The following is a 23,411-nucleotide window of genomic DNA, read 5'->3' on the forward strand; positions in this document are numbered from 1 at the left end:
AGGGCCCTTAGTCTACCCTTAAGCACAGCAGTCTCTAATGGTAAAAGACTGACTAAAATAATAATAATAATTGTGGTATTTGTTAAGTGTTTACTACGTATCAAGAACTGATCTAAGTCCAGGGGTAGAATCAAGGTAATCGTGTCGGATGCAGTCCCTGCCTGACATGAACTAAGTTGAAGGGGTTGAATCTGAATTTTGCAGTTTAGGAAACTGAGGCACAGAGAAGTTAAATGACCTGGGTTCTAATCCCAGTTCTATCACTTGAGTGCTGTGTGATCTTGGGCAAGTCACTTAAGTTTTCCGTTCCTCAGTTACCTCATCTGTAAAATGGGGATGAAGACTGTGAGTCCTCTGTGGGACGGGGATTGGGTCCAACCTGATTAGCTTGTATCTACCCCAGTGCTTAGAAGAGTGCCTGCCACATATAGGTGCTTAACAAATACCATTAAAAATCACTTGTGCTTAGTACAGAGCATTGAATTCAGGTGCTTAATAAGTACCACTAATAAAAATAACAATAACGGTATTTAAGCGCTTACTTTGTGCCAGGCACTGTACTAAGCGCTTGGATGGATACAAGCAAATCCAGTTAAACACAGTTCCTGTCTCATGATGGGCTCACAATCTTTATCTCTATTTTACAGATGAGGTAACTGAGGCACAGAGAAGTGAATTGACTTACCCAAGGCCACACAGCAGACAAGCGATAGAGCAGGGATTAGAGCCCATGACCTTTTGCCTCCCAGACCAATGCTCTACCCATTGGGGTACTGTGCTTTCCATGCTGCTTCACTACTACTTGACTCCTGGATTGGAGCTTACTGGCAAGGGAGAGGAGTGTGATGAAACAGGAGTTTCCTCAGTCAGCTTTTATCTTCTAGCAGATGATGATTTTGGTTGTATCCCTGAAATTTGGGGATATTTTCACAAAGTTTTCTAGTGAGAAAAATATGTTGGCATGAAGTCCCCAACTTGTTTTAGATTTCTGCTGGAACTCTGCACTGAGTTGCACCATTTCCAAAAAGAGTGTAGATGATAGCTCTTTTAAATAATAATAATGATAATAATAATCACGATTAGTATTCTATTAGTGAAATTCATTCATTTAATCGTATTCATTGAGTGCTTACTGTGTGCAGAGCACTGCACTAAGCTCTTGGGAAGTACAAATGCTTGTACTATGCCTAGCACTGTTCTAAGCACTGGAATAGCCACCAGATTTTTTAAAAATTGAATTTGTTAAATACTTACTTTGTGTCCAGCACTGTTCTAAGTGCCATGGCAGAGGCAAGGTTGGACTCAGTCCCTGCACTGCATAGGGCTCCCCATTTAAGTCAAAGAGGAGGATTAAATCCCCATTATGCAGATGAGGAAACTGAGAAATAGAAAAGTAAAGTGACCTGCCCACGATCATACAACAGCAAGTGGTGAAGTCAGGATGAGAACTCAGGTCCTCTGACTCTGAAAGATGAGGTAGGTGTGACTTGTACCACTGCAGAGAAACCATCTTCCTCTTCCACTAGGTCAACTCTTTTCTTTTTCTTTTTCATCTCAGAAGCTAACCCCAGCTCAATGGCTGAGAATGGCACTGAAGAGACAGAGTTTCTCCTAATGGGTTTCCCTGGGCGGCCGGAACTGCAGAGGGTCCTCTTCTGGGTATTCCTGGTCATTTACCTCCTCACCCTGTGGGGCAACCTGGGCATATTTGGGCTCATCCAGGTGGACGCCCATCTCCAGACACCCATGTACTTCTTCCTCGGTCATCTCGCCCTCCTGGATGCCTGCTACTCTTCGGTCATCATCCCTCAGATGCTAGTGGCCCTGAGGTCTGGGGGAGCATCCATCACATCTGGACGATGTGTGGCTCAGTTCTTCCTCTTCACGCTGTGCGCCAGCATCGAGTGCTTCCTCCTCGCGGTCATGGCCTACGACCGCTATGTGGCCATTTGCCACCCCCTCCTCTATGTCACCATTGTGACACCCTGGGCCCGCTGGGGGCTGGTGTCCACAGCTTATGCGGGGGCACTGGTCCACTCCGTGATCCGCACGGCCTGCACTTTCTCTCTGTCCTTCTGTAAGTCTCACCACGTGGACTTCTTCTTCTGTGACTTCCCGCCCTTGCTGAAGCTGTCCTGCACTGACACCAAGGCCCAGGAGCTGGTCATCTACCTGCTAGCTTTCTCCGTCATCACGACCAGCGTGATGGTGATCCTGATCTCCTACCTGTTCATCATCAAGGCCATCCTGTGCATCCGTTCGGCCGGCGGGAGGGCCAAGACCTTCTCTACCTGTGGCTCTCATATGACCGCGGTGGCTCTGTTCTTTGGGACTCTCGCCTTCATGTACCTGAAAGGCAATATGGGCCAGGCCCTGGAGGTGGACAAGGTGATATCCGTGTTCTACACCGTGGTCATCCCCATGTTCAACCCTGTGATCTACAGTCTGAGGAACAAAGAGGTGAAGATGGCCCTGAGGAGAGTTCTCCACAGGACCAAGATCGTTCAAGGGCTGTAAAAGGTCAAGTCCATTTATTGAAAACGTTCCTCTGGCTCTGGCAGCAAACGATTCCCATCCATCACCTCCACTGGGCTCATGGAAGTCTTCCTCATGTGGATCCCGAAGCCAAACTGTCCTGGATCCAAGTCCTGCATTCACAGGCCACATGCATCCCCTCGCTGAGGTTGGCTTGCCTGGCCTCTGATGACCTGTATTCTTTTTTCAAATGTATTTCATTTTTCTTCCATGGGTGATGATTACAAAAGAACCCAGGGCTGGACCTGTGACTGGAAGGAGGTCTAAATTGGCGGGGCTGGGTGTTTTGAAATTGGCCTGGAGGAGAGAGGGACCTTCTGCCAAACCCTACCAGGGCAGGAGGCATTACTGAGTAAGACTAATTACGATCCTTGTTAAATATGTGCCAAGCCCAGGACTTTGAGCTGGGGTGGAGATCAGACAAGCAGATTGGACAGAGTCCCTGTCCCACACTGGGCTGGTGGTCTAAATAGTAGGGAGTAGGATTGAATCCCCATTTTGCAGATGGGGTAACTGAGAAGAGAAGTGACTTTCCCAAGGTCACAGAGTGTGCAATTGAAGGAGCCAGTATTAGAACCCAGGTCCTCTGACTCCTAGGCCCCAGACTCTTTGCCCTGGGCCATCCTGCTTCTGAGCGCTGGTTACCTCACTAGGGGAAAGAACAGGAAAGAGGGAGCACCACAGAGTTCTTGGATGTGATTGGCAGAGCAATATTCCAGGTACCAGATGTCAGCCCTTCTCTCAACCTGACTGTCCTGTCAGTCAGTCAATCATATTTATTGAGTGCTTATTGTGTGTAGATAATGATGGCTTTTGTTAAGCACTTACTACGTGTGAAGCACTGTTCTAAGCGCTGGGGGGATACAAGGTAATCAGGTTGTCCCACATGGAGCTCACAGTTTTAATCCCCATTTTCCAGATGAGGGAACTGAGGCCCAGAGAAGTTGTGACATGCCCAAAGTCACACAGCTGACAAGTGGCGGAGTCGGGATTAGAACCCACGACTTCTGACTCCCAAACCCGAACTCTTTCCACTGAGCCACGCTGCCTCCCTAATCGAAGCTGTTTCTCTATCTCTAGTATAGATCACTGTACTAATAGCTTGGGAGAGTACAATAAAAAATATAACGGACACATTCCCTGCCCAGAGTGAGCTTACAGTCTAGAGGTCACCTTTGGAACATTAAAAGATAAGGGGTAACTTCACAGACCAGACCCTGTTGATAATAATAATATTAATAACAATAATAATAATGATAATTGTCATATTCATTAAGCACTTACTATGTGCCAGGCACTGTACTTAGTGCTGGGGTGGATAGAAGCAAATTGGTTTGGGCACAGTCCCTGTCCCAGGTGGAGCTCACCATCTCAATCCCCATTTTACAGATGAGGGAACTGAGGCACAGAGAAGTGAAGTGACTTGCCCAGGGTCACACAGCAGACAACTGGGGAAGCTGGGATTAGAACCAATGAGCTTCTGTCTCCCAAGCTTGTGAGCTATCTACTACCCCATGCTGCTTCTCTGATTCATTCATTTATTCAATCGTATTTATTGAGCACTTCATGTTGTTTGCAGGGCACTGTACTAAGTACTTGGGAAGTAAAAATCGGCAACATATAGAGACGGTCCCTACCCAACAACTGGCTCAGCGTCTGGATGGAGGAGATAGACAACAAAGCAAAACAAGTAGATAGGTGTCAATACCATCGGAATAAATTGAATTATAGCTGCTATATTCACGCCATTAATACAATAAATATAGTAAATATGTACAAATAAAATAAATAGAGCAATAAATATGTAGAAATATATACAAGTAATATGGAGAGAGGAAGGGGGTTAGGGCAGGGTGGGGCAATTGGGAGGGAAGGAGGAGGAGAAGAGGAAAAAGGGGGTCTCAGTCTGGGAAGGCCTCCTGGAGGAGGTGAGCTCTCAGTAGGGCTTTGAAGGGAGGAAGGGAGCTAGTCTGGCTGATGTGTGGAGGGAGGGCATTCCAGGCTAGGGGAAGGACGTGGGCCAGGGGTCGACGGCGGGACAGGCAAGAACGAGACACAGTGAAGAGGATGGAGTTTGTGAAGCCAAGGCTGGATAGCGTGTTGAGGAGAAGGGGGTGGTCCACATTGTCGAAGGCAGCTGAGTGGTCGAAGAGGATTATGATAGAGTAGGAGCCATTGGATTTGGCAAGCAGGAGGTGATTGGTGACCTTTGAGAGGGCAGTTTCAGTGGAGTGTAGGGGATGGAAGCCAGATTGGAGGGGGTCTGGGACAGAGTTGGCATTGAGGAATTTGAGGCAGAGAAGACGCTCATTCAAGGAGTTTGGAAAGGAAGGGTAGGAGGGAGATAGGGTGATAATTAGAAGGGGCAGTGGGGTCAAGAGAGGGTTTTTCTTAGGATGGGGGAGATGTGGGCATGCTTGAAGGCAGAGGGGAAGTAACCAGCAGAGAGTGAGCAGTTGAAAATGGAACTTATGGAGGAGAGGAGGGAAGGGGCGAGAATTTTCATAAGATGAGAGGGAATGGGGTCTGAAGCACAGGTGGATGGAGTAGCACTTGAGAGGAGGGAGGAGATTCATTCATTCATTCAATTGTATTTATTGAGTGCTTACTGTGTGCAGAGCACTGTACTAAGCTCATCTGAAGATACTGCTGGGAAGGATAGGAGAGTAGAGGAGAAAGTTGAGAGCGGGGGAGATGGAGAAAGGGGAGGATTGACTTTGGGGAGCTCAGATCTGATGGTGTTAATTTTACTAATGAAATAGGAGGCCAGATCGTTTGGGGGTGAGGGATGGAGGAGGGGTGGGAACAGGGAGCCTGAGGAGGGAGTTAAATGTATGGAACAGCTGATGGGGATGATGGGCATGGGTGTCAATAAGGGAGGAAAAATAGTTTTGCCTGACAGAGGAGAGGGCAGAGTTAAGGCAGGAGAAGATAACATTAAAGTGAACAAGGTTGGCTTCGTGTTTAGACTTCCTCCAGCAGCATTCAGCAGATTGAGCATAACAGCGAAGGAAGTGTACAGAGGCAGTGATCCAAGGTTGTGGGTTACTGATGAGAGAATGGTTAAGGGAAAGGGGAGTGAGGGAATCAAGTTGAGTAGAGAGGATGGAGTTCAGAGCAGTAACCTGGTCATCAAGAGTGGCTAGAGAGGATAGGGAGGTGAGGTGGGGTGTGACGCGTTGAGAGAGATGGATGGGGTCGAGAGAGCAGAGGTCTATATTGGGTAGTAATATTGATTTACTTGTGAGGGGGGTGAGTGTGAGTGAGGAGTCAGGTGAGAAGGTTATGATCAGAGAGAGGGATTTCAGAGTTGGTGAGGGTGAAGATAGTGCAGCGGTAGGAGATGATGAGGTTGAGGGTGTGATCAAGTTGGTGAGTGGTGAGGTCGGGTGGAGTAGGAGGTTGGCAGCATCAAGGAGAGATGGAAGGCGGCGGCAGAGGAGTCACCAGGGATATCCATGTGGATGTTGAAGTCTCCGAGGATCAGAATGGGCATGGAAAAGGAGAGAAAGAAGGTGAGGAAGGGGTCAAAATCGTTGAAAGAGTTGGAGGTGGGGCCAGAGGAGTGGTAGATGATGGCTACAAGAATCTGGAGGGGGTGGTATAGGCGAATAATAAGGGCTTCAAAGGAAGGAAGGAAAGGGATGGGGGAGGAGGGATAGTGTGAAAGTGACATTGCGGTGTGAGAAGGAAGCCGACACCTCCTCCTTTTCCGGTGAGTTTGGAGAAGTGGGAGAAGCAGAGGCCTCCGCTGGAGAGAGAAGCAGAAGAGACCGTGTCATCCAGGGTGAGCAAGGTTCGGTAAGGGCGAGGAAGAGGAGAGAGCGGGAATGTGTCCTAGAGGGCTGGGACACATTTTCTCTCTGCTGCTATGAACCTTTGGGGGATCTGGCCTTGGGGCATTGGGGCGCTGATGACCCCTGATTAATTCTGGTCTCAGCCAAAGCAGAACAACCCTCTCTTATATTTCCTCACTGCTCCTATGATCCTTTGGGGGATCCCACCTTGGGACAATGGGGAGCTGATGCCTCTTGACTAATTCCGTTCCCAGCTCCCAGACAGAGCCATACAAACCTCTTCTAGATGGCTGGGATGTATTTCCACAGTAACCGTGAAGGACATTGGATGGCAAATTGCCCCATTTAATTGCTGCTTTGAAGACTCACACAATCAAGAAATAGGGCATGGTCACAGTGCTGGTGGTGGTGGAGGGATGTGGGGAGGGGAGAACCGGGGCCACTCAGAGGAAGTTGAATTACCTGTTATTTTTGAAGTCTTTCCCCTGTTTTCCCGGTTATTAGGGGAATGGAGATTTCTCTATTTACTAATAGCTACCCTTTCTTTCAGTTTAATCACCCTGAGAGGTACAGACTGGCTCTGACTCCATTTTGTTTCTAAATATTTTAAACACGTGAACCTGGGTTCTAAATCCAGTCTTCCTGTGGTATGACCTTGGGCAAGTCATTTACTCTCCCATCCTTCCCAGCAGTATCTTCAGATGAGATCTCCTCCCTCCTCTCAAGTGCTACTCTGGCCACCTGTGCTTCTGACCCCATTCCCTCTCATCTTATGAAATCTTTTGCCCCATCCCTCCTCCCCTCTTTAACTTCCATCTTCAACCGCTCACTCTCCACTGGTTCCTTCCCCTCTGCCTTCAAACATGCCCATGTCTCACCCATCCCCAAAAAACCCTCTCTTCACCCCACCTCCCCTTCTAGTTATCGCCCTATCTCCCTCCTACCATTCCTTTCCAAATTCCTTGAATGAGTCGTCTACACCCACTGTCTCAAATTCCTCAACTCCAACTCTCTCCTCGACCCTCTCCAATCTGGCTTCCATCCCCTACATTCCACGGAAACTGCCATCTCGAAGGTCACCAATGACCTCTTGCTTGCCAAATCCAACAGCTCCTACTCTATCCTAATCCTCCCCGACCTCTCAGCTGCCTTTGTCACTGTGGACCACCCCCTTCTCCTCAACACGCTATCCAACTTTGGCTTCACAGACTCCGTCCTCTCCTGGTTCTCCTCTTATCTCTCTGGCTGTTCATTCTCAGTCTCCTTTGTGGACTCCTCCTCCCCCTCCCATCCCCTTACTGTAGGGGTTCCTCAAGGGTCAGTTCTTGGTCCCCATCTGTTTTCTATCTGCACTCACTCCCTTGGTGAACTCATTTGCTCCCATGGCTTCAACTATCATCTCTACGCTGATGACACCCAAATCTACATCTCTGCCCCTGCTCCCTCTCCCTCCCTCCAGGCTCGTATCTCCTCCTGCCTTCAGGACATCTCCACCTGGATGTCTGCCCGCCATCTAAAACTCAACATGTCCAAGATTGAACTCCTTATCTTCCCTCCCAAACCCTGCCCTCTCCCTGACTTTCCCATCACTGTTGACGACACTACCATCCTTCCCGTCTCACAATCCCGCAAACTTGGTGTCATCCTCCACTCCGCTTTCTCGTTCCCCCCTCACATCCAAGCCGTCACCAAAACCTGCCTGTCTCACCTCCGCAACATCGCCAAGATCCGCCCTCTCCTCTCCATCCAAACCGCTACCCTGCTCTTTCAAGCTCTCATCCTATCCCGACTGGATTACTGCATCAGCCTCCTCTCTGATCTCCCATCCTCCTGTCTCTCCCTACTTCAGTCTATACTTCACGCTGCTGCCTGGATCATCTTTGTGCAGAAACGCTCTGGGCATGTTACTCCCCTCCTCAAAAATCTCCAGTGGCTACCAATCAACCTACGCATCAGGCAAAAACTCCTCACTCTCGGCTTCAAGGCTTTCCATTACCTTGCCCCCTCCTCCTCACCTCCTGTCTTTCTTTCTACAGCCCAGCCCGCACCTTCCACTCCTTTGCCGCTCACCTCCTCACTGTGCCTCGTTCTTGTCTGTCCCGCCATTGACCCCGGCCCATGTCCTCCCCCTGGCCTGGAATGCCCTCCCTCTGTACATCCTCTGAGCTAGCTCTCTTCCTCTCTTCAAAGCCCTGCTGAGAGCTCACCTCCTCCAAGAGGCCTTCCCAGACTGAGCCTCCTTCTTCCTCTCCCCCTCTGCCTCTCCGCCGCCCTACCTCCTTCCCCTCCCCACAGCACCTGAATATACGCTTGTACATATTTATTACTCTATTTATTTTACTTGTACATATTTGCTATTCTATTTATTTTATTTTGTTAATATGTTTTGTTTTGTTGTCTGTCTCCCCCTTCTAGACTGTGAGCCCATTGTTGTGTAGGGACCGTCTCTATATGTTGCCACTTGTGCTTCCCAAGTGCTTAGTACAGTGCTCTGCACACAGTAAGCACTCAATAAATACGATTGAATGAATGAATGAATGAATTTAATTTCTCTGTGCCTCAGTTTCCTCTTCAAGAAAATGGGGACCCTCATTCTACAAAATGGGGATTAAATATGTGATCTTCCTCCATCTTAGATTGTTAACAGTACCTAGGACAGGAATTGTGTCCAGTTTGTTTATGTTATATTCACCCTGGTACTTAGCACAATGTTTGGAACACAGTAGGCCCACTAGTAGTATTATTACTACTACTAGTAAGAATAATTTCTGAAGTTCACTCAGAACTCTTCTAAGTAACCATCTGGGGTCACTCTTCTACTGATTGATACTTTTTTTTTCTTAGGCCATTATCAGAGCATTTTAGAATCAGACAGCAACCATATAATGCATCCTCTTGTTGCTCTTCCTAACTCCAGGCATGTCCCAAATTAGTCATGAAATGCCTGTCAGATGTTGGAGCAGTTTAGATTAGGTTCAGGTAAGTTTTCGATAAGGTTCATCTAGGCTGGAAATTCATTATGGATAGGGAACTTTTCTGCTACCTCTGTTTTATTGCGCTTGTTGTGGGCAGGGAATATGTCTGTTATAGCAGAGTGGCTCAGTGGAAAGAGCACGGGCTTTGGAGTCAGAGGTCATGGGTTCAAATCCCGGCTCCATCAATTGTCAGCTGTGTGGCTTTGGGCAAGTCACTTCACTTCTCTGGGCCTCAGTTACCTCATCTGTAATATGGGGATGAAGACTGTGAGCCTGCCGTGGGACAACCTGATCACCTTGTAACCTCTCCAGTGCTTAGAACAGTGCTTTGCACATAGTAGGTGCTTAATAAATGCTATTATATTATTATATGGCACTCTTCTAAGTGCTTAGTACAGTGCTCTGCACACACTTAGCACTCAATAAATACCACTGATTGAAAGTAGTTTAATTAAATCCCCCAGAGCACTGGGTGCAGCACACATCCTTCTAAGCATTAGCTAGCACTTGAATTTTGGGTTACGGTCCATTGACAATCCATCAATCAATCATATTATTGAGTGCTTACTGTGTGCAGAGCACTGTACTAAGAGCTCAGTAGAACAAAATAGAACAGAGTTGGGAGACATGTTCCCTGCCCACAAGGAGCCTACAGTCTAATGGGAGAGATCATGGAATAAAGTATCTTGGGTCTTATTGGCATGAATCTGGCACTGATTGCCAATGGCTTTGTTGCCTTTAGGGTATCAAACAAGGCCTGTGACAGAGGCAAGTTGAAATTTGCGAGTGGGAAGAGACTATGGGAATCTACTCTGGGTGACGTACAGTGTTTTGATCACAACTTTTAAGAGGGCAAAGATTCAGCAGAAAGATAGGTTGCTTCTGGCAAAATTACCTTACCAATCTTTCCGTGCTGACAGTCCATCTTCATTCATTAATGCATTCATTCATTCATTCAGTGGTCTTATTGAGCACCTACTGTATGCAAAGCACTGTACTAATTGCTTGGAAAGTACAATTCAGGAATAAAAAGAGACAATCCATGCCGGGCTTACAGTATAGAAGGGGGAACACAGACATCAAAACAAGTGAACAGGCATTAATTATAAATAAATAGAATTATAGATATGTACATATACACACAAGTGCTGTGGGGTGGGGAGGTGGGGGTAGAACAAAGGGGGCTAGTCGGGGCGATGGGAGGTGCTGAGGAAAGGGGGGCTTAGTCTGGGAAGACCTCTTGGAGGGGTCGAGCCGCTCAGTAGGGCTTGGAAGGGGGGAAGTATGATTGTTAGGCAGATTTGAGGAGGGAGGGTATTCCAGGCCAGAGGTAGGACGTGGGCCAGGTGTCGATGGTGGGACAGAGGAGAATGAGGCACAGTGAGAAGGTTTGCACCAGAGGAGAAGAGTGTGTGGGCTGTTCATTGCTTCTGTGATTCTTGTTTCTTCTTGTTTCTCTTCTAATGTTTGGGTTTTGGGCAAAGGAGTAACATCTGATCGCCTCCCTGTTCACCCCACTTCCAGTGCATTTTATTCCAAGATATGTGAGAACACGGGCACCGGGTCTGAGCCACGGAACTTGGCAGCAGGAGCCGTGATGAGGGAAGCCAAACCCTGATAAAGGAAATTCGGCCCATAGAAGCAACAGCTTTTGTACCTTGACACAATCACGGAGAGGCCAAATGCTCACTGGATGATTAACTTCCCTCTAGACTGTAAGTTCGTTATGGGTAGAGGAAATTTTTGCTAATGCTGTTCTAACATATTCTCCCAAGTGATTGGTACAGTGCTCTGCACATGGTAAGTGTTTGATAAATACCACTCATTGATTGATTGGAAACACGGATGGTGCAGTCCACCCCAAAGGGTGCCTGGGGTAGGACACAGGTTGGGGTGCGGGGCAGCCAATGAACAGCAGCGGGCAGAGAAGCCAGAGTGCCAGGGAGGAGAGAAGGAGGAAGCTGAGTCCGGAGTGTGGGCTTTGACTACGGGAGCCTGCCGCTGCCGGATGAAGGCCCCGAGGATCGACCGAGTGAGGAAGGAGAACGGCAAGCTGCAAGTTACCAAAGCTGGTCCCAAAGGCTCATCCTCGCTGAGGACATCAGCACTGGACCCGCTGATCATTGGGTCACTAGCCCTCCCGGCATTGATGCAGGCAGTACTGCCTCAGCTTGGTCAATCAGTTGGAGTTCATTCATTCATTCAATCATATTTATTGAGTGCTTACTGTGTGCAGAGCCCTGTACTAAGCACTTGGGAAGTACAAGTTGGCAACATATAGAGACGGTCCCTACCCAACAGCGGGCTCACAGTCTGGAAGGGGGAGACAGACAACAAAACAAAACATTAACAAGATAAAATAAATAGAATAAACGGAGTTAGTGAGCCTTACTATGTGCGGAGCACTGTACTAAGCACTTGGGAGAGTCCAAAACAACAGAATTAGCAGACATATTCCCTGCCCATTATGAACTTTCAATCTAAAGAAATAGAGCCCCGCCTCCCTGAACGTGCAGGGTGAATTTTGACCTGGAGGCTTGCTCAAGAGGAAGTCCCGTAGGATAGAAATCCATTTCCCATCCTTTCATTTCCCTGTGTCCATCATTCCCCATTCATATTAATGTCCGTCATCCCCTTTAGACTAAAAACTCGTGATGGGCAGGGAATGTGTCTATCAACTGTCATATTGTAGTCTCCCAAGTACATGAGAAGCAATGTGGCTTAGCGGAAAGAGCATGGGCTTGGGAGTCAGGGGACGTGGGTTCTAATCCCAGCTTGGCCACTTGTCTACTGTGCGACCTTGGGTGAGTCACTTAAGTTCTCTGTGCCCCAGTGACCTCATATGGAAAATGAAGATCTAGACTGTGAGCCCCACGTGGCCCTTGTATCTACCCCAGTGCTTGGAACAGTGCTTGGCACATAGTAAGCTCTCCTTGCCATTAGCCTATTTGATTTGATTGACCCATGGACAATTCAACATTCTGCACTTGGCATCACTTGCTTATTTTATTGTGCTAGTCCATGTTAATTGTTAACTACTCTCTGTGCTGTCATTCACCTCGCTGACTTCACTATGATTTATCAATTCTCCTGCTCCCATCTGCCTTTCCCAGTCCTCACCGTCTCCTTCCCCTCTCCCACCCAGCTCTTTCCCTCCCTTTTCTCCTCCCCACCCATCCTTCCTGCCCCCTCCCTCGAATTCCTCTGTACCAGGGCCAACCCTCACCCCCCTTCTCTTGCACAGTTCCCCACCAAAACCCCTCCCTTTCAACCCCTTCCTTCCCCTCCTCCCCTCCCCGTCCCATCCCAGTTCTCCTTTCTCATCACCACCCCTCATCCCTCTCTCCCCTCCCAGGCCCCTCCAACTCATTCCCATCCAAATCCTCCTCACCCCACGCACCCTTCCCCTCCCTCTCCTCCCTCCACAGCTGCTGCCAAGTGTGGCCTATGGAACTCCTGCTCCATTACAGGTAAGCTCCCTTTCATCCTTGACCTGTTCCTTTCCTGTTCTCTCCTAGCCCTCACTGAGACCTGGCTCACCCCGGATGACACGGTCTCTTCTGCTTCTCTCTCCAGTGGAGGCCTCTTCTTCTCCCACTCCCCCATACTCACCGGGAAAGGAGCAGGAGTTGGCTTCCTTCTCACACCACAGTGTCACTTTCGCACTATCCCTCCTCCCCCTTCCCTTTCCTTCTCCTCCTTTGAAGCCCATATTATTCACCTCTATCACTCCATCCAGATTCTTGGAGCCATCATCTACCACCCACTGGTCCCACCTCTAACTTCGTTAACCATTTTGACCCCTTTCTCACCTTCCTTCTCTCCTTTTCCATGCCCACTCTGATCCTCGGAGACTTCAATATCCACATGAATGTACCTGGTGACTCTTCTGCCTTCCACCATTCCTTGACCCCACCAACCTCCTGTTCCACCCCACCTCACCCACTCACCAAATTGGTCACACTCTCGACCTCATAATCTCCTACTGCTGCACTATCTCAAAGCTCACCAACTCTGAAATCCTTCTCTCTCAACATAACCTTCTCAACTGCCTTCTCTCTCACACTCCTCCCCACTACAAATCTATATTACTCCCCCACAGAGACCTCTGCTCTCTTGACCCCATCCATCTCTCTCAGCGCATCACACCCTAACTCGCCTCCCTATCCTCTCTACCCACTCTTGTTGACCAGATTACTACTCTCAACTCCACCCTCTCAACTCAACTCACTCACTCCCCTTACCCTTCATCGCTCTCACAGCACTAACCCACAGCCTTGGATCACTGCCATGGTCTGCCTCCTTCGCTCTTATGCTTGAGTTGTTGAACACTGCTGGTGAAAGTCTAAACACCAAGCCAAACTTGTTCACTTTAATGTTAGTCTTTCCTGCCTTAAATCTGCCCATTCCTCTGCCATGCAAAACTGTTTTTCTTCCCTTATTGACATCCATGCCCATTACTGCCATCAGCTCTTCTGGACATTTAACTCCCTCCTCAGGCCCCCTGTTCTTCCTCCTCCTCCATCATTCGCCCTCAACGATCTGGCCACCTACTTCATTTGGAAAATTAACGCCATCAGGCCTGAGCTCCTCAAAGTCACCACTCCCCCTTCCCCATCCCAATCCCCCTCAACCCTCTCCTTTATTTTCCCATCCTTCCCAGCAGTATCTTCGGAGGAGATCTCCTCCTTCCTCTCATTTGCCACCTCATCCACCTGTGCTTCAGATGATATTCCCTCTCGTCTTTAAAAAACTCTCACCCCTTCCCTCCTCCCCTTCTTAACTTCCATCTTCAACCGCTCACTCTCCAATGGTTTCTGCCCTGCTGTGTTCAAACATGCCCACGTCTCCCCCATCCTAAAAAGCCCCTCTCTTGACCCCACTTCCCGTTCCAGTTGTTGCCCTATTTCCCTCCTACCCCGCTTCATTTCCAAACTCCTCGAGTGAGTAGTCTAAACTCGCTGCCTCGAATTCCTCAACCCAACTATCTCTTAGACCCCCTCCAATCTGACTTCTGTCCCCTTCACTCCACTGAAACTGCCCTCTCAAAGATCACCAATGACCTCCTTCTTGCCAAATCCATTGGCACCTACTCTATCCTAATCCTCTTCCACCTCTCAGCTGCCATTGACAATGTCGAGCATCCCCTTCTCCTCAACATGTTATCCAACCATGGCTTCATGGTCTCTGTCCAGTCCTGGTTTCCTCTTATCTCTCTCCACGTACATTCTCAGTCTCCTTCGTGGGCTCCTCCTCCCCCTCCCATCCCCTAACTGTAAGGGTTCTTCAAGGGTCAGTTCTTGATCCCCTTCCGTTTTCTTCCATTCACTTCCATGGCTTCAACTATCATCTCTACGCTGATGACACCCAAATCTACATCTCCTCCTCTGATCTCTCTCCCTCCCTCCAGGCTCGTATCTTCTCCTGCCTTCAGGGCATCTTCACCTGGATGTCCACCCGCCACCTGAAACTCAACATGTCCAGGACTGAGCTTCTTATCTTACCTCCCAAACCCTGTCCTGTCCCTGACGTTCCCGTCAATGTGGACGACACTACCATACTTCCTGTCTCACAAGCCCGCAACCCTGGTGTCATCCTGGACTCTGCTCTCTCATTCACCCCACACAACCAATCCATCACTAAAACCTACCAGTCTCACCTTCACAGCATCTCCAAGATCTGACCATTCCTCACCATCCAAACTGCTACCTTGTTGGTTCAATCTCTCATTCTATCCCCACTGGATTACTGCATAGGCCTCCTTTCTGATCTCCCATCCTCCTGTCTCTCCCCACTTCAGTCTATACTTCTCTCTGCTGCCCGTATTATCTTTGTACAGGGCATATCACTCTCCTGCTCAAAAATCTCCAGTGATTGCCTATCAACCTTCATCAGGAAACAAAAAATCCTCACTATTGGCTTCGAAGCTCTCCATCACCTTGCCCTCTCCTTCTTCACCTCCCTTCTCTCTTTCTACAGCCCAGCCCACACACTCTGCTCCTCTGCTGCCGCTCACCTCCTCACTGGGCCTCGTTCTCGCCTGTCCCACCTTTGACCCCTGGCCCATGTCTTACTTCTGGCCTGGGAATGCCCTCCCTCCACACATCCACCAAGCTAGCTCTCTTCCTCCCTTCCATGCCCTACTGAGAGCCCACCTCCTCCAGGAGGCCTTCCCAGACTGAGCCCCCCTTTATCTTCTGCTTCTCCTCACCTCCCCATGGCACCCACTCCCTCCCTCTTCCCTACCCCCTTCCCCTTCCCACAACACTTGTGTATATTTGTACGTATTTATTACTCTAGTTAATTAATTATGTGTATATATCTATCATTCTGTTTATCTATTTTGATGGTATTTCATTCATTCATTCATTCAATCATATTTATTGAGTGCTTACTGTGTGTACAGCACTGTACTAAGCGCTTGGGAAGTACAAGTTGGCAACATATAGAGATGGTCCCTACCCAACAACGGGCTATTTAAACCTGTCCACTTGTTTTGCTCTGTTATCTGTCTTCCCGAACTAAACTGTGAGCCTGTTGTTGCGTAGGGATTGTCTCTATCTGTTGCCAAATTGTACTTTTCAAATGCTTAGTACAGTGCTCTGCACACAGTAAGCGCTCAGTAAATACAATTGAATGAATGAATGAACAAATACCATTTTTATTATTTTATTTACTCTGTGTACAGTAAGCACTCAATAAATGCCATTGATTGGTCAATTGATCAAGTTTCCTCCCTCCCCAACAACCCAGTTAGGAAGTCTGAGAGCTTGCTAATTGGAAGCTTTGGGCCCAATTAGAGAATCCAAATCCAAACAATAATGCTAACTGGAGATCCCTTTTCTCCCTGTGCACTGTCTTGAAGTTTTCTAATATCTGGTTAGGAGTGTGGAATCTAGAGACCTATTAATTAGGTGTCCTGTGGGAGATCCCAAATTAGAACTGCCCATCCTGAGGATTAGGAAATCTTAATAAATGTTCTTTCCACGGTTACCCAGTCAGCCTATATGGAGATAAAAAACTCCGTCCCAACCCAGGTAAGTCTGCTCATTTGAAAGTTAGAAAGGGTATATACCCCGGCACTTAGAACAATACTTGATGCATAGTAAGTGCTTAACAAATCCTATAAAAAAAATAAGCCAGTGATCAAAGTGGGAAACATCTCCAAGTGCCTTTTCCTCATAGAGGACAGAGAATGTATCCACTAACTCTGTGGTGCTGTACATAGTAAGCATTCAATAAAAACCACCAATCAATCAAATCAATGATTTGATTGAATGCAAGAGGAGGAAGAGAGTCAAAAACTAGATAGGGCATGCAAGAAAACTCAAGGTCCTAAATTTGATTTCACTCACACAGGTGAGTGACATTTTTTTAATCATGCTGTGCCCTCTCAAGCGCTTAGAACAGTGCTTTGCTCACAGTAGGCACTCAATATGTATCATTGATGGATTGATGTTTTTCTTTGGAACCCTGCTAGTGGGGTTTGGTGGGGTTTTTCTCCATTTACTCGCTGCCCCTCAGGCTCCTCTCCTATTTCCAACATCAACCCTTGTCCTAGGTGGCCCTGCTAGCTCCTCAGCTTTGAAGATTCCAGTCTTGGAATTCGGCCGCTCTGGGGAGTCCTGCAGCTACAGCTCCTCATTTGCACGTCTGGACTGTCCACTTCCACCACCCTGCAAGGTGGCTCAGGCCTCTGTTTCGGCCAGCCAGCTTGGAGGAGCAGATGTGAGTCTCTGCCCTGTAGAATGTTCTAGAAGAAGGATACCAGAGGCCCCTGTTTCCATGGAGGTGTGGGCTGATCGAGGAGCTTGATTTTGGGAGAAATCAGGACTAGCCCCATCCTTTTATGTTCAGAGAAGAAAATCAGCCAAATTTGGAGTGTCCAAATGATCTCATCTTCTCCTGGAGAGTCGTCACGGTGAGATTAGTTCCTGTTCTTCTCTATTGCTGTGTCCAATATTCCTGGTGCAGCAGGGGCAGCTGATTGATGGGATGGGGTCTCCCTTCTATACTCTCTCTCTTGCATTTTTCTGTGACGTGTTAAGCTCTTACTACATGCCAGGCACTGGAGTGGATATCAGCTAATCAGGTTGAATACAGTCCTTGTCCCACATGGGGCTCACAGTCCTAATCGCCATTTTACAGAAGAGGTAACTGTAATTGAAGTGAGTTGCCCAAGGTCACTCAGCACTCAGTTAAAACCAATGATTGATTCCTTGAAGAAGACCAAGTTTAGAAGGAATCATGGTTCTATGGGGAGGATCTAAATTGTAAATTTCTTGAGCCCTGGGATCGTGTCTTCTGATTCTTTTGTATTTGAGAAGCAGAGTGGATAAAGCATGGGCCTGGGAATCAGAAGGACCGGGGTTCTAATAGCAGCTCCTTCAATCATCTGCTGCTCTGTGACTTTGGTCAAGTCACTTCACTTCTCTGGGTTTCAATTCCCTCATCTATAAAATGGGTCTTAAGACTGTAAACCCCACGTGGAACAAAATCTTGCATCTACCCCAGTGCTTAGTACAGTGCCTGACACATAGTAGATGCTTAACAAATACCACTGTAATCATTATTATTGTTCTCTCAAGTGCTCAGTGCATTGCTCTGCACACAGCAGGCACTCAATAAATGCTATTGATGATGATGTGTTTGAAAGAGAAGGACAGAACTGTGGGAGGAGGTGACATTGGCTAAAAGAAAGACACTCGCTTTGTAAAATAATGCAGAGTATCTAGTACCGAGCACAGTGCAAACACAATGAAATCAACTTACCAGTTGCAACTTCCACTGCCCCAGTTCTGGTCTGTTGGAATTTAGTAATCTTCTGAATCAGCCCAAATCAGAATAATGACTTTGGAATTTGTTAAGTGCTTACTATTTTCCAGGCATTGCACTAAGCGCTGCAGTGGAAAGAAGCAAATTGGGTTGGACCTCATTGGGCTCACAGTCTAAATGCTGTGAATTTCCATTTTCTTCTCTTCCCAGTTGACAGATGGCAGAAATATGCCACTGACCTCTTCATGGTAGGAATTCTGCTACTGTAAAAGCCCCTCTGCATTTGGACTGATTAGGTTCAGAAGGCTCGCCTCCCCCTATATGCTCCTAATCTCCCTGGCAAAGTTCAACTCTGCCACCTCCAACAATGTGTATGTCTTTCATATTATGGGCAGGGTTTCACGGGTGCAGCCTGATACATGATTTAGATTCTAGGGAATATTCTTACTCCATAATGCCACGCTGACTCTTGGAAGTGGTCTTGTATGTGTGCCTCCACAGGGAACACTAAGAAATCTGATCTAAGCCCCGCTTTTTTCTTCCCGCACTCCCTTCTGCATCACCCTGACTTGCTCCCTTAGCACCTGTTGTACCCATCTGTCATTTCTTTATTTATATTAATGTCTGCCTCCCGTCCTATAGACTGTAAGTTCATTGTGGGCAGGGAATGTGTTCATTTATTGTTGTGTTGTACTCTCCCAAGAGCTTAGTACAGTGATCTGCACACAGTAAGTGCTCAATAAATACAATTGATTGATATTCAGTCACAAACTTCCCGGGTCCTTAGTCTCTCTTTCAGCACAGCTGTCACTAATGATAAATTAACCACTACAATAATGATAATAATAACGATAATTGTGGTATTTGTTAAGCACTTACTATGTCTCAAGCACTGATCTGAGTCCAGGGGTAGAAACAAGGTAATCATGTTGGATGCAGTCCCTACCCAACAAGGATTAGGTAGGAGGGGGAACAGGGTTGAATCCCTATTTTGCAGGTGAGGAAACTGAGGCACAGAGAAATTAAGTTAACTGGGTTCTAATCCCAGCCCCGTCACTTGTGTGCTCTGTGACCTTGGACAAGTCACTTAAGTTCTCTGTTCCTCTGTCACCTCGTCTGTAAAATGGGGATCAAGGCTATGAGTCCTTTGTGGGACAGGGATTGGGTCCAACCAGATTAGCTTGTACCTAGCCCAGTGCATGGCTTAATGGAAAGAGCACAGGCACTGGGAGTCAGAGGTCAAGTGTTCAAATCCCGACTCCGCCAATGGTCAGCTGTGTGACTTTGGGCAAGTCACTTAACTTCTCTGTGCCTCAGTTACCTCATCTGTTAAATGGAGATTAAGACTGTGAGCCCCACATGGCACAACCTGATTACCTTGTATCTACCCCAGCACTTAGAACAGTGCTTGGCACATAGTAAGTGCTTAACAAAGATCATCATAATTATCATCATTATTATGAGTAGAATAACCGCCCCACAGTACATGTTTAAGAAATACCATCATAAATCACTTACGTTTAAGTACAGAGCATTGCAGTCAGGTGCTTAATAAATAGTAACCACTAATGATAATAACAACAATGGCATTTGTTAAGCACTTACCTTGTGCCAGACACTTGGAGAGATACAAGCAAATCCAGGTAGACGCAGCCCCTGTCCCATGTGGAGCTCACAGTCTCAATCCCCATTTTACAGATGAGGTAACTGAGACACAGAGAAGTGAAGTGCCTTACTCAGGGCCATGCAGCAGACAAGCTGTAGAGCCGGGATTAGATCCCATTCCCATCTGACTTCCATGCCTGGGCTCCATCCATTAGGCCACATTGCTTCACATGCTGCTTCACTACTACTTTGGCTCCTGAGCTGGGATCTTACTGACAATGGAGAGGACGGAGATGTAACAGGAGTTTCCTCAGTCAGCTTTTATCTTTCTTCTGGCATATGATGATTTTTGTTGTATCTCTGAAATTTTGGGATATTTTCACCAAGTTTTCTAGTGAGCAAAATATGTTGGCATGAAATCCCCAACTTGTTTTAGATTTCTGCTGGAACTCTGTGCTGAGTGGCACTATTTCCTAAAGAGAATGTAGATGATAGCTCTTTTTAAAAATACTACTAATAATAATCACTGTTACTGTTATATTTATAAAATATATTATAATATATAATATATAAAATGTCAAGCACAGTTCTCAGCACTGGGACAGACACAAGATATTTTAAAATTGTATTTGTTAAATACTTACTGTGTGTCCAGCACTGTCCTAAGTGCCAGGGTAGAGGCAAGGTTGGACCCAGTCCCTGTCTCACAAAGGCCTAACCATTTAAGTCAAAGAGAGGAGGATTAAATCCCCATTATACAGATGAGGGAACTGAGAAATAGAAAAGCGAAGTGATATGCCCATGAGCATACAACCGACAACTAGAGAAGTTAGGAGAAGAACTCAGGTCCTCTGACTTTCAAAGGTGAGTTAGGTGTGACTTTTTCCTCTGCAGAGAAACCAACTCCTCTTCCACTAGGTCAACACTTTTCTTTTTCTTTTTCATCTCAGTCGATAACCCCACCTCGATGGCCGAGAACGGGACCGAAGGGACCGAATTTCTCCTAATGGGCTTTCCTGGGCAGCAGAAACTGCAGAGGGGCCTCTTCTGGGTATTCCTGGTTATTTACCTATTAACCCTGGGGGGCAACCTTGGTATATTTGGGCTCATCCAGGTGGACGCCCATCTCCAGACACCCATGTACTTCTTCCTTGGCCACCTCTCCCTCCTGGATGCCTGCTACTCTTCGGTCATCATCCCTCAGATGCTGGTGGCTCTGAGGTCCGGCGGTGTGTCTGTCACGTCCGGGCGATGTGCAGCCCAGTTTTTTCTCTTCACGCTGTGTGCCAGCACTGAGTGTTTCCTCCTCGCGGTCATGGCCTATGACCGCTACGTGGCCGTGTGCCATCCCCTCCTCTATGTTGCCATCGTGACCCCCTGGGCCCGCTGGGGACTGGTGTCCGGTGCTTACGCAGGGGCACTGGTCAACACCGTGATCCGCACGGGCTGCACCTTCTCTCTCTCCTTCTGTAAGTCTCACCACGTGGACTTCTTCTTCTGTGACCTCCCGCCCTTGCTGAAGCTGTCGTGCACCGACACCAAGGCCCGGGAGCTGGTCATCTACCTGCTAGCTTTCTCCGTCATCACGACCAGTGTGACGGTGATCCTGATCTCCTACCTGTTCATCATCAAGGCCATTCTGTGCATCCATTCGGCCGGCGGGAGGGCCAAGACATTCTCTACTTGTGGCTCTCACGTGACCGCGGTGGCTCTGTTCTTTGGGACTCTCGCCTTCATGTACCTGAAAGGCAATATGGGCCAGGCCCTGGAGGTGGACAAGGTGGTATCTGTGTTCTACACCGTGGTCATCCCCATGCTCAACCCGGTGATCTACAGTCTGAGGAACAAAGAGGTGAAGGAGGCCCTGAGGAAAATTCTCCACAGGATGAATATCGCGCAAGGGTGGTGGAAGGTCACGTCCATAGATTGAAAATGTTACTCTGACTCCAGCAGCGAATGAATCCTGTCCGTCACCTCCACTGGGCTCATGGAAGGTCTTCCTCATGTGGATCCCAGAGCTAAACCGTCACAGCTCCAAGTCATGTTTTCACAGGCCACACGCATCACCTTGTTGGGGTTGGCTTGCCTGGACTCTAATGACCTGTATTCTTCTTTCAAATATATTTCAATTTTCTTCCCTGGGTGATGATTACAAATGAATCCAGGGCTTGACCTGTGGCTGGAAGTTGGTCTAAATTGGTGGGGCTCGGCAGTATCAAATGGGCCTGGAGGAGAGAGGGACTGTCTGCCAAAACCTACCAAGGCAGGAGGCATTACTGAGTAAGACTTATTATGATACTTGTTAAATGCTTACTATGTGCCAAGCCCTGGACTAAGCGCCAGGGTAGATTCATTCAATCATATTCATTGAGTGTTACTTTGTGCAGAGCACTGTACTAAGCACTTGGGAAGTACAAGTCGGCAACATATAGAGATGGTCCCTACCCAACAATGGGCTCACAGTCTAGAAGGGGGAGACAGACAACAAAACAAAACATGTGGACAGGTGTCAAAACTGTCAGAATAAGTAAAATTATAGCTATATGCACATCTTTAATAAAATAGAGTAGTAAATATGTACAAGTAAAATGAATAGAGTAATAAATCTGTACAAATATATACAAGTGCTGTGGGGAGAGGAAGGAGGTAGGGCAGGGGGTCGATGAGGAGGAGAGGAAAAAGGGGGCTCAGCCTGGGAAGGCCTCCTGGAGGAGGTGATTCTCTCAGTAGGGCTTTGAAGGGAGGAAGAGAGTTAGCTTGGCGGGAGCGCTTGCGGTCGACGAAGATGACTCCGGCCAGCCAGCAGGCCGGCCCTGCCGGCCCTGCTCACAGCAGCTCCCACTTGGTGATGGGCACGTGTCATCCTGGCAGCACTTCCATCATCCCCAGCAGGTCGAGGGAGCTCTGGTGGTTGGAGACGACGACTTAGGGCTGGCTCGGGGGGAAGTTGTCCAAGCCGCGCACCTCCGGGCGGATCAGGTATCGAGTCCCCATTTTACAGAAGAGGAATTGGAGGCATCAGGAAGTGAAATGACTTGCCCAGGTTCACCCAGCAGGCAAGTGTCAGAGCAGGATTAGAACTCAGGTCTTCTGACTCCCAAGCCTGTGGTCTTTTCACTAGCCCAGGCTGCTCCCCGATGCTTCCAACATTTCCAGAATCTGCCCCTTCCTCTCCATCCAAACTGCTGCCATGCTGATCTGAGCACTTATCGTATCCCATTTTAGCTACTGCATCAGCCTCCTCGCCAACCTTGCTGACCTCCCTGCCTCCTGTCTCTCCCCTCTCCAGTCGATACTTCACTCTGGTGTTGGGATCAGGTTTCTGAAACACCACTCAGTCCACAGTTCCCCACTCCTCAAAAACTTTCCTTGGTTGCTAATCCCTCTCTACAGAAAATAGAAACTCCTGATTATTGGCTTTAAGGCCCTCAGTCAGCTCTCTCCACACTACTCAACATCGCTACATTTGCACTAAAACCCAGCCTCCATATTTCATTCCTCTAACACCAACTTACTCACTATGCCTCGATCTCACGCCCTTCACCACCAACATCATCATTAAAGGTATTTATTGAGCGCCTACTGTGTGCAGCTCCGTGGTTTAACTGCTTGGGAGAGTTCAATTCAACAGAGTCTGCAATACATTCCCTGCCCACAGTGAGCTTACAGTCTAGAGAGGGAGACAGACAGTAATATGAATAAATAATTTGGAACATGTAATAGA

General features: G+C 47.8%; 2 protein-coding genes across 2 annotated transcripts; both read left to right on the plus strand.

The window, feature by feature from the left end:
• Window positions 1–1,575: 1,575 nt before the first annotated feature.
• LOC119944085 (olfactory receptor 9I1-like) lies at window positions 1,576–17,122 on the plus strand. The gene is made up of 5 exons (XM_038765305.1): window positions 1,576–2,513; window positions 6,837–6,899; window positions 10,050–10,123; window positions 11,188–11,465; window positions 16,832–17,122. Exons 1-5 carry the CDS (start codon window positions 1,576–1,578, stop codon window positions 17,120–17,122), a joined length of 1,644 nt encoding a protein of 547 aa, XP_038621233.1.
• Window positions 17,123–20,654: 3,532 nt separating this feature from the next.
• On the plus strand, window positions 20,655–21,617 carry LOC119944086 (olfactory receptor 9I1-like). Its single transcript, XM_038765306.1, has one exon. It carries the CDS (start codon window positions 20,655–20,657, stop codon window positions 21,615–21,617), a length of 963 nt encoding a protein of 320 aa, XP_038621234.1.
• The last annotated feature ends 1,794 nt before the right edge of the window (window positions 21,618–23,411 follow it).

Source organism: Tachyglossus aculeatus, chromosome 22, assembly GCF_015852505.1.
Source record: "Tachyglossus aculeatus isolate mTacAcu1 chromosome 22, mTacAcu1.pri, whole genome shotgun sequence".
NCBI lineage: Eukaryota > Metazoa > Chordata > Mammalia > Monotremata > Tachyglossidae > Tachyglossus > Tachyglossus aculeatus.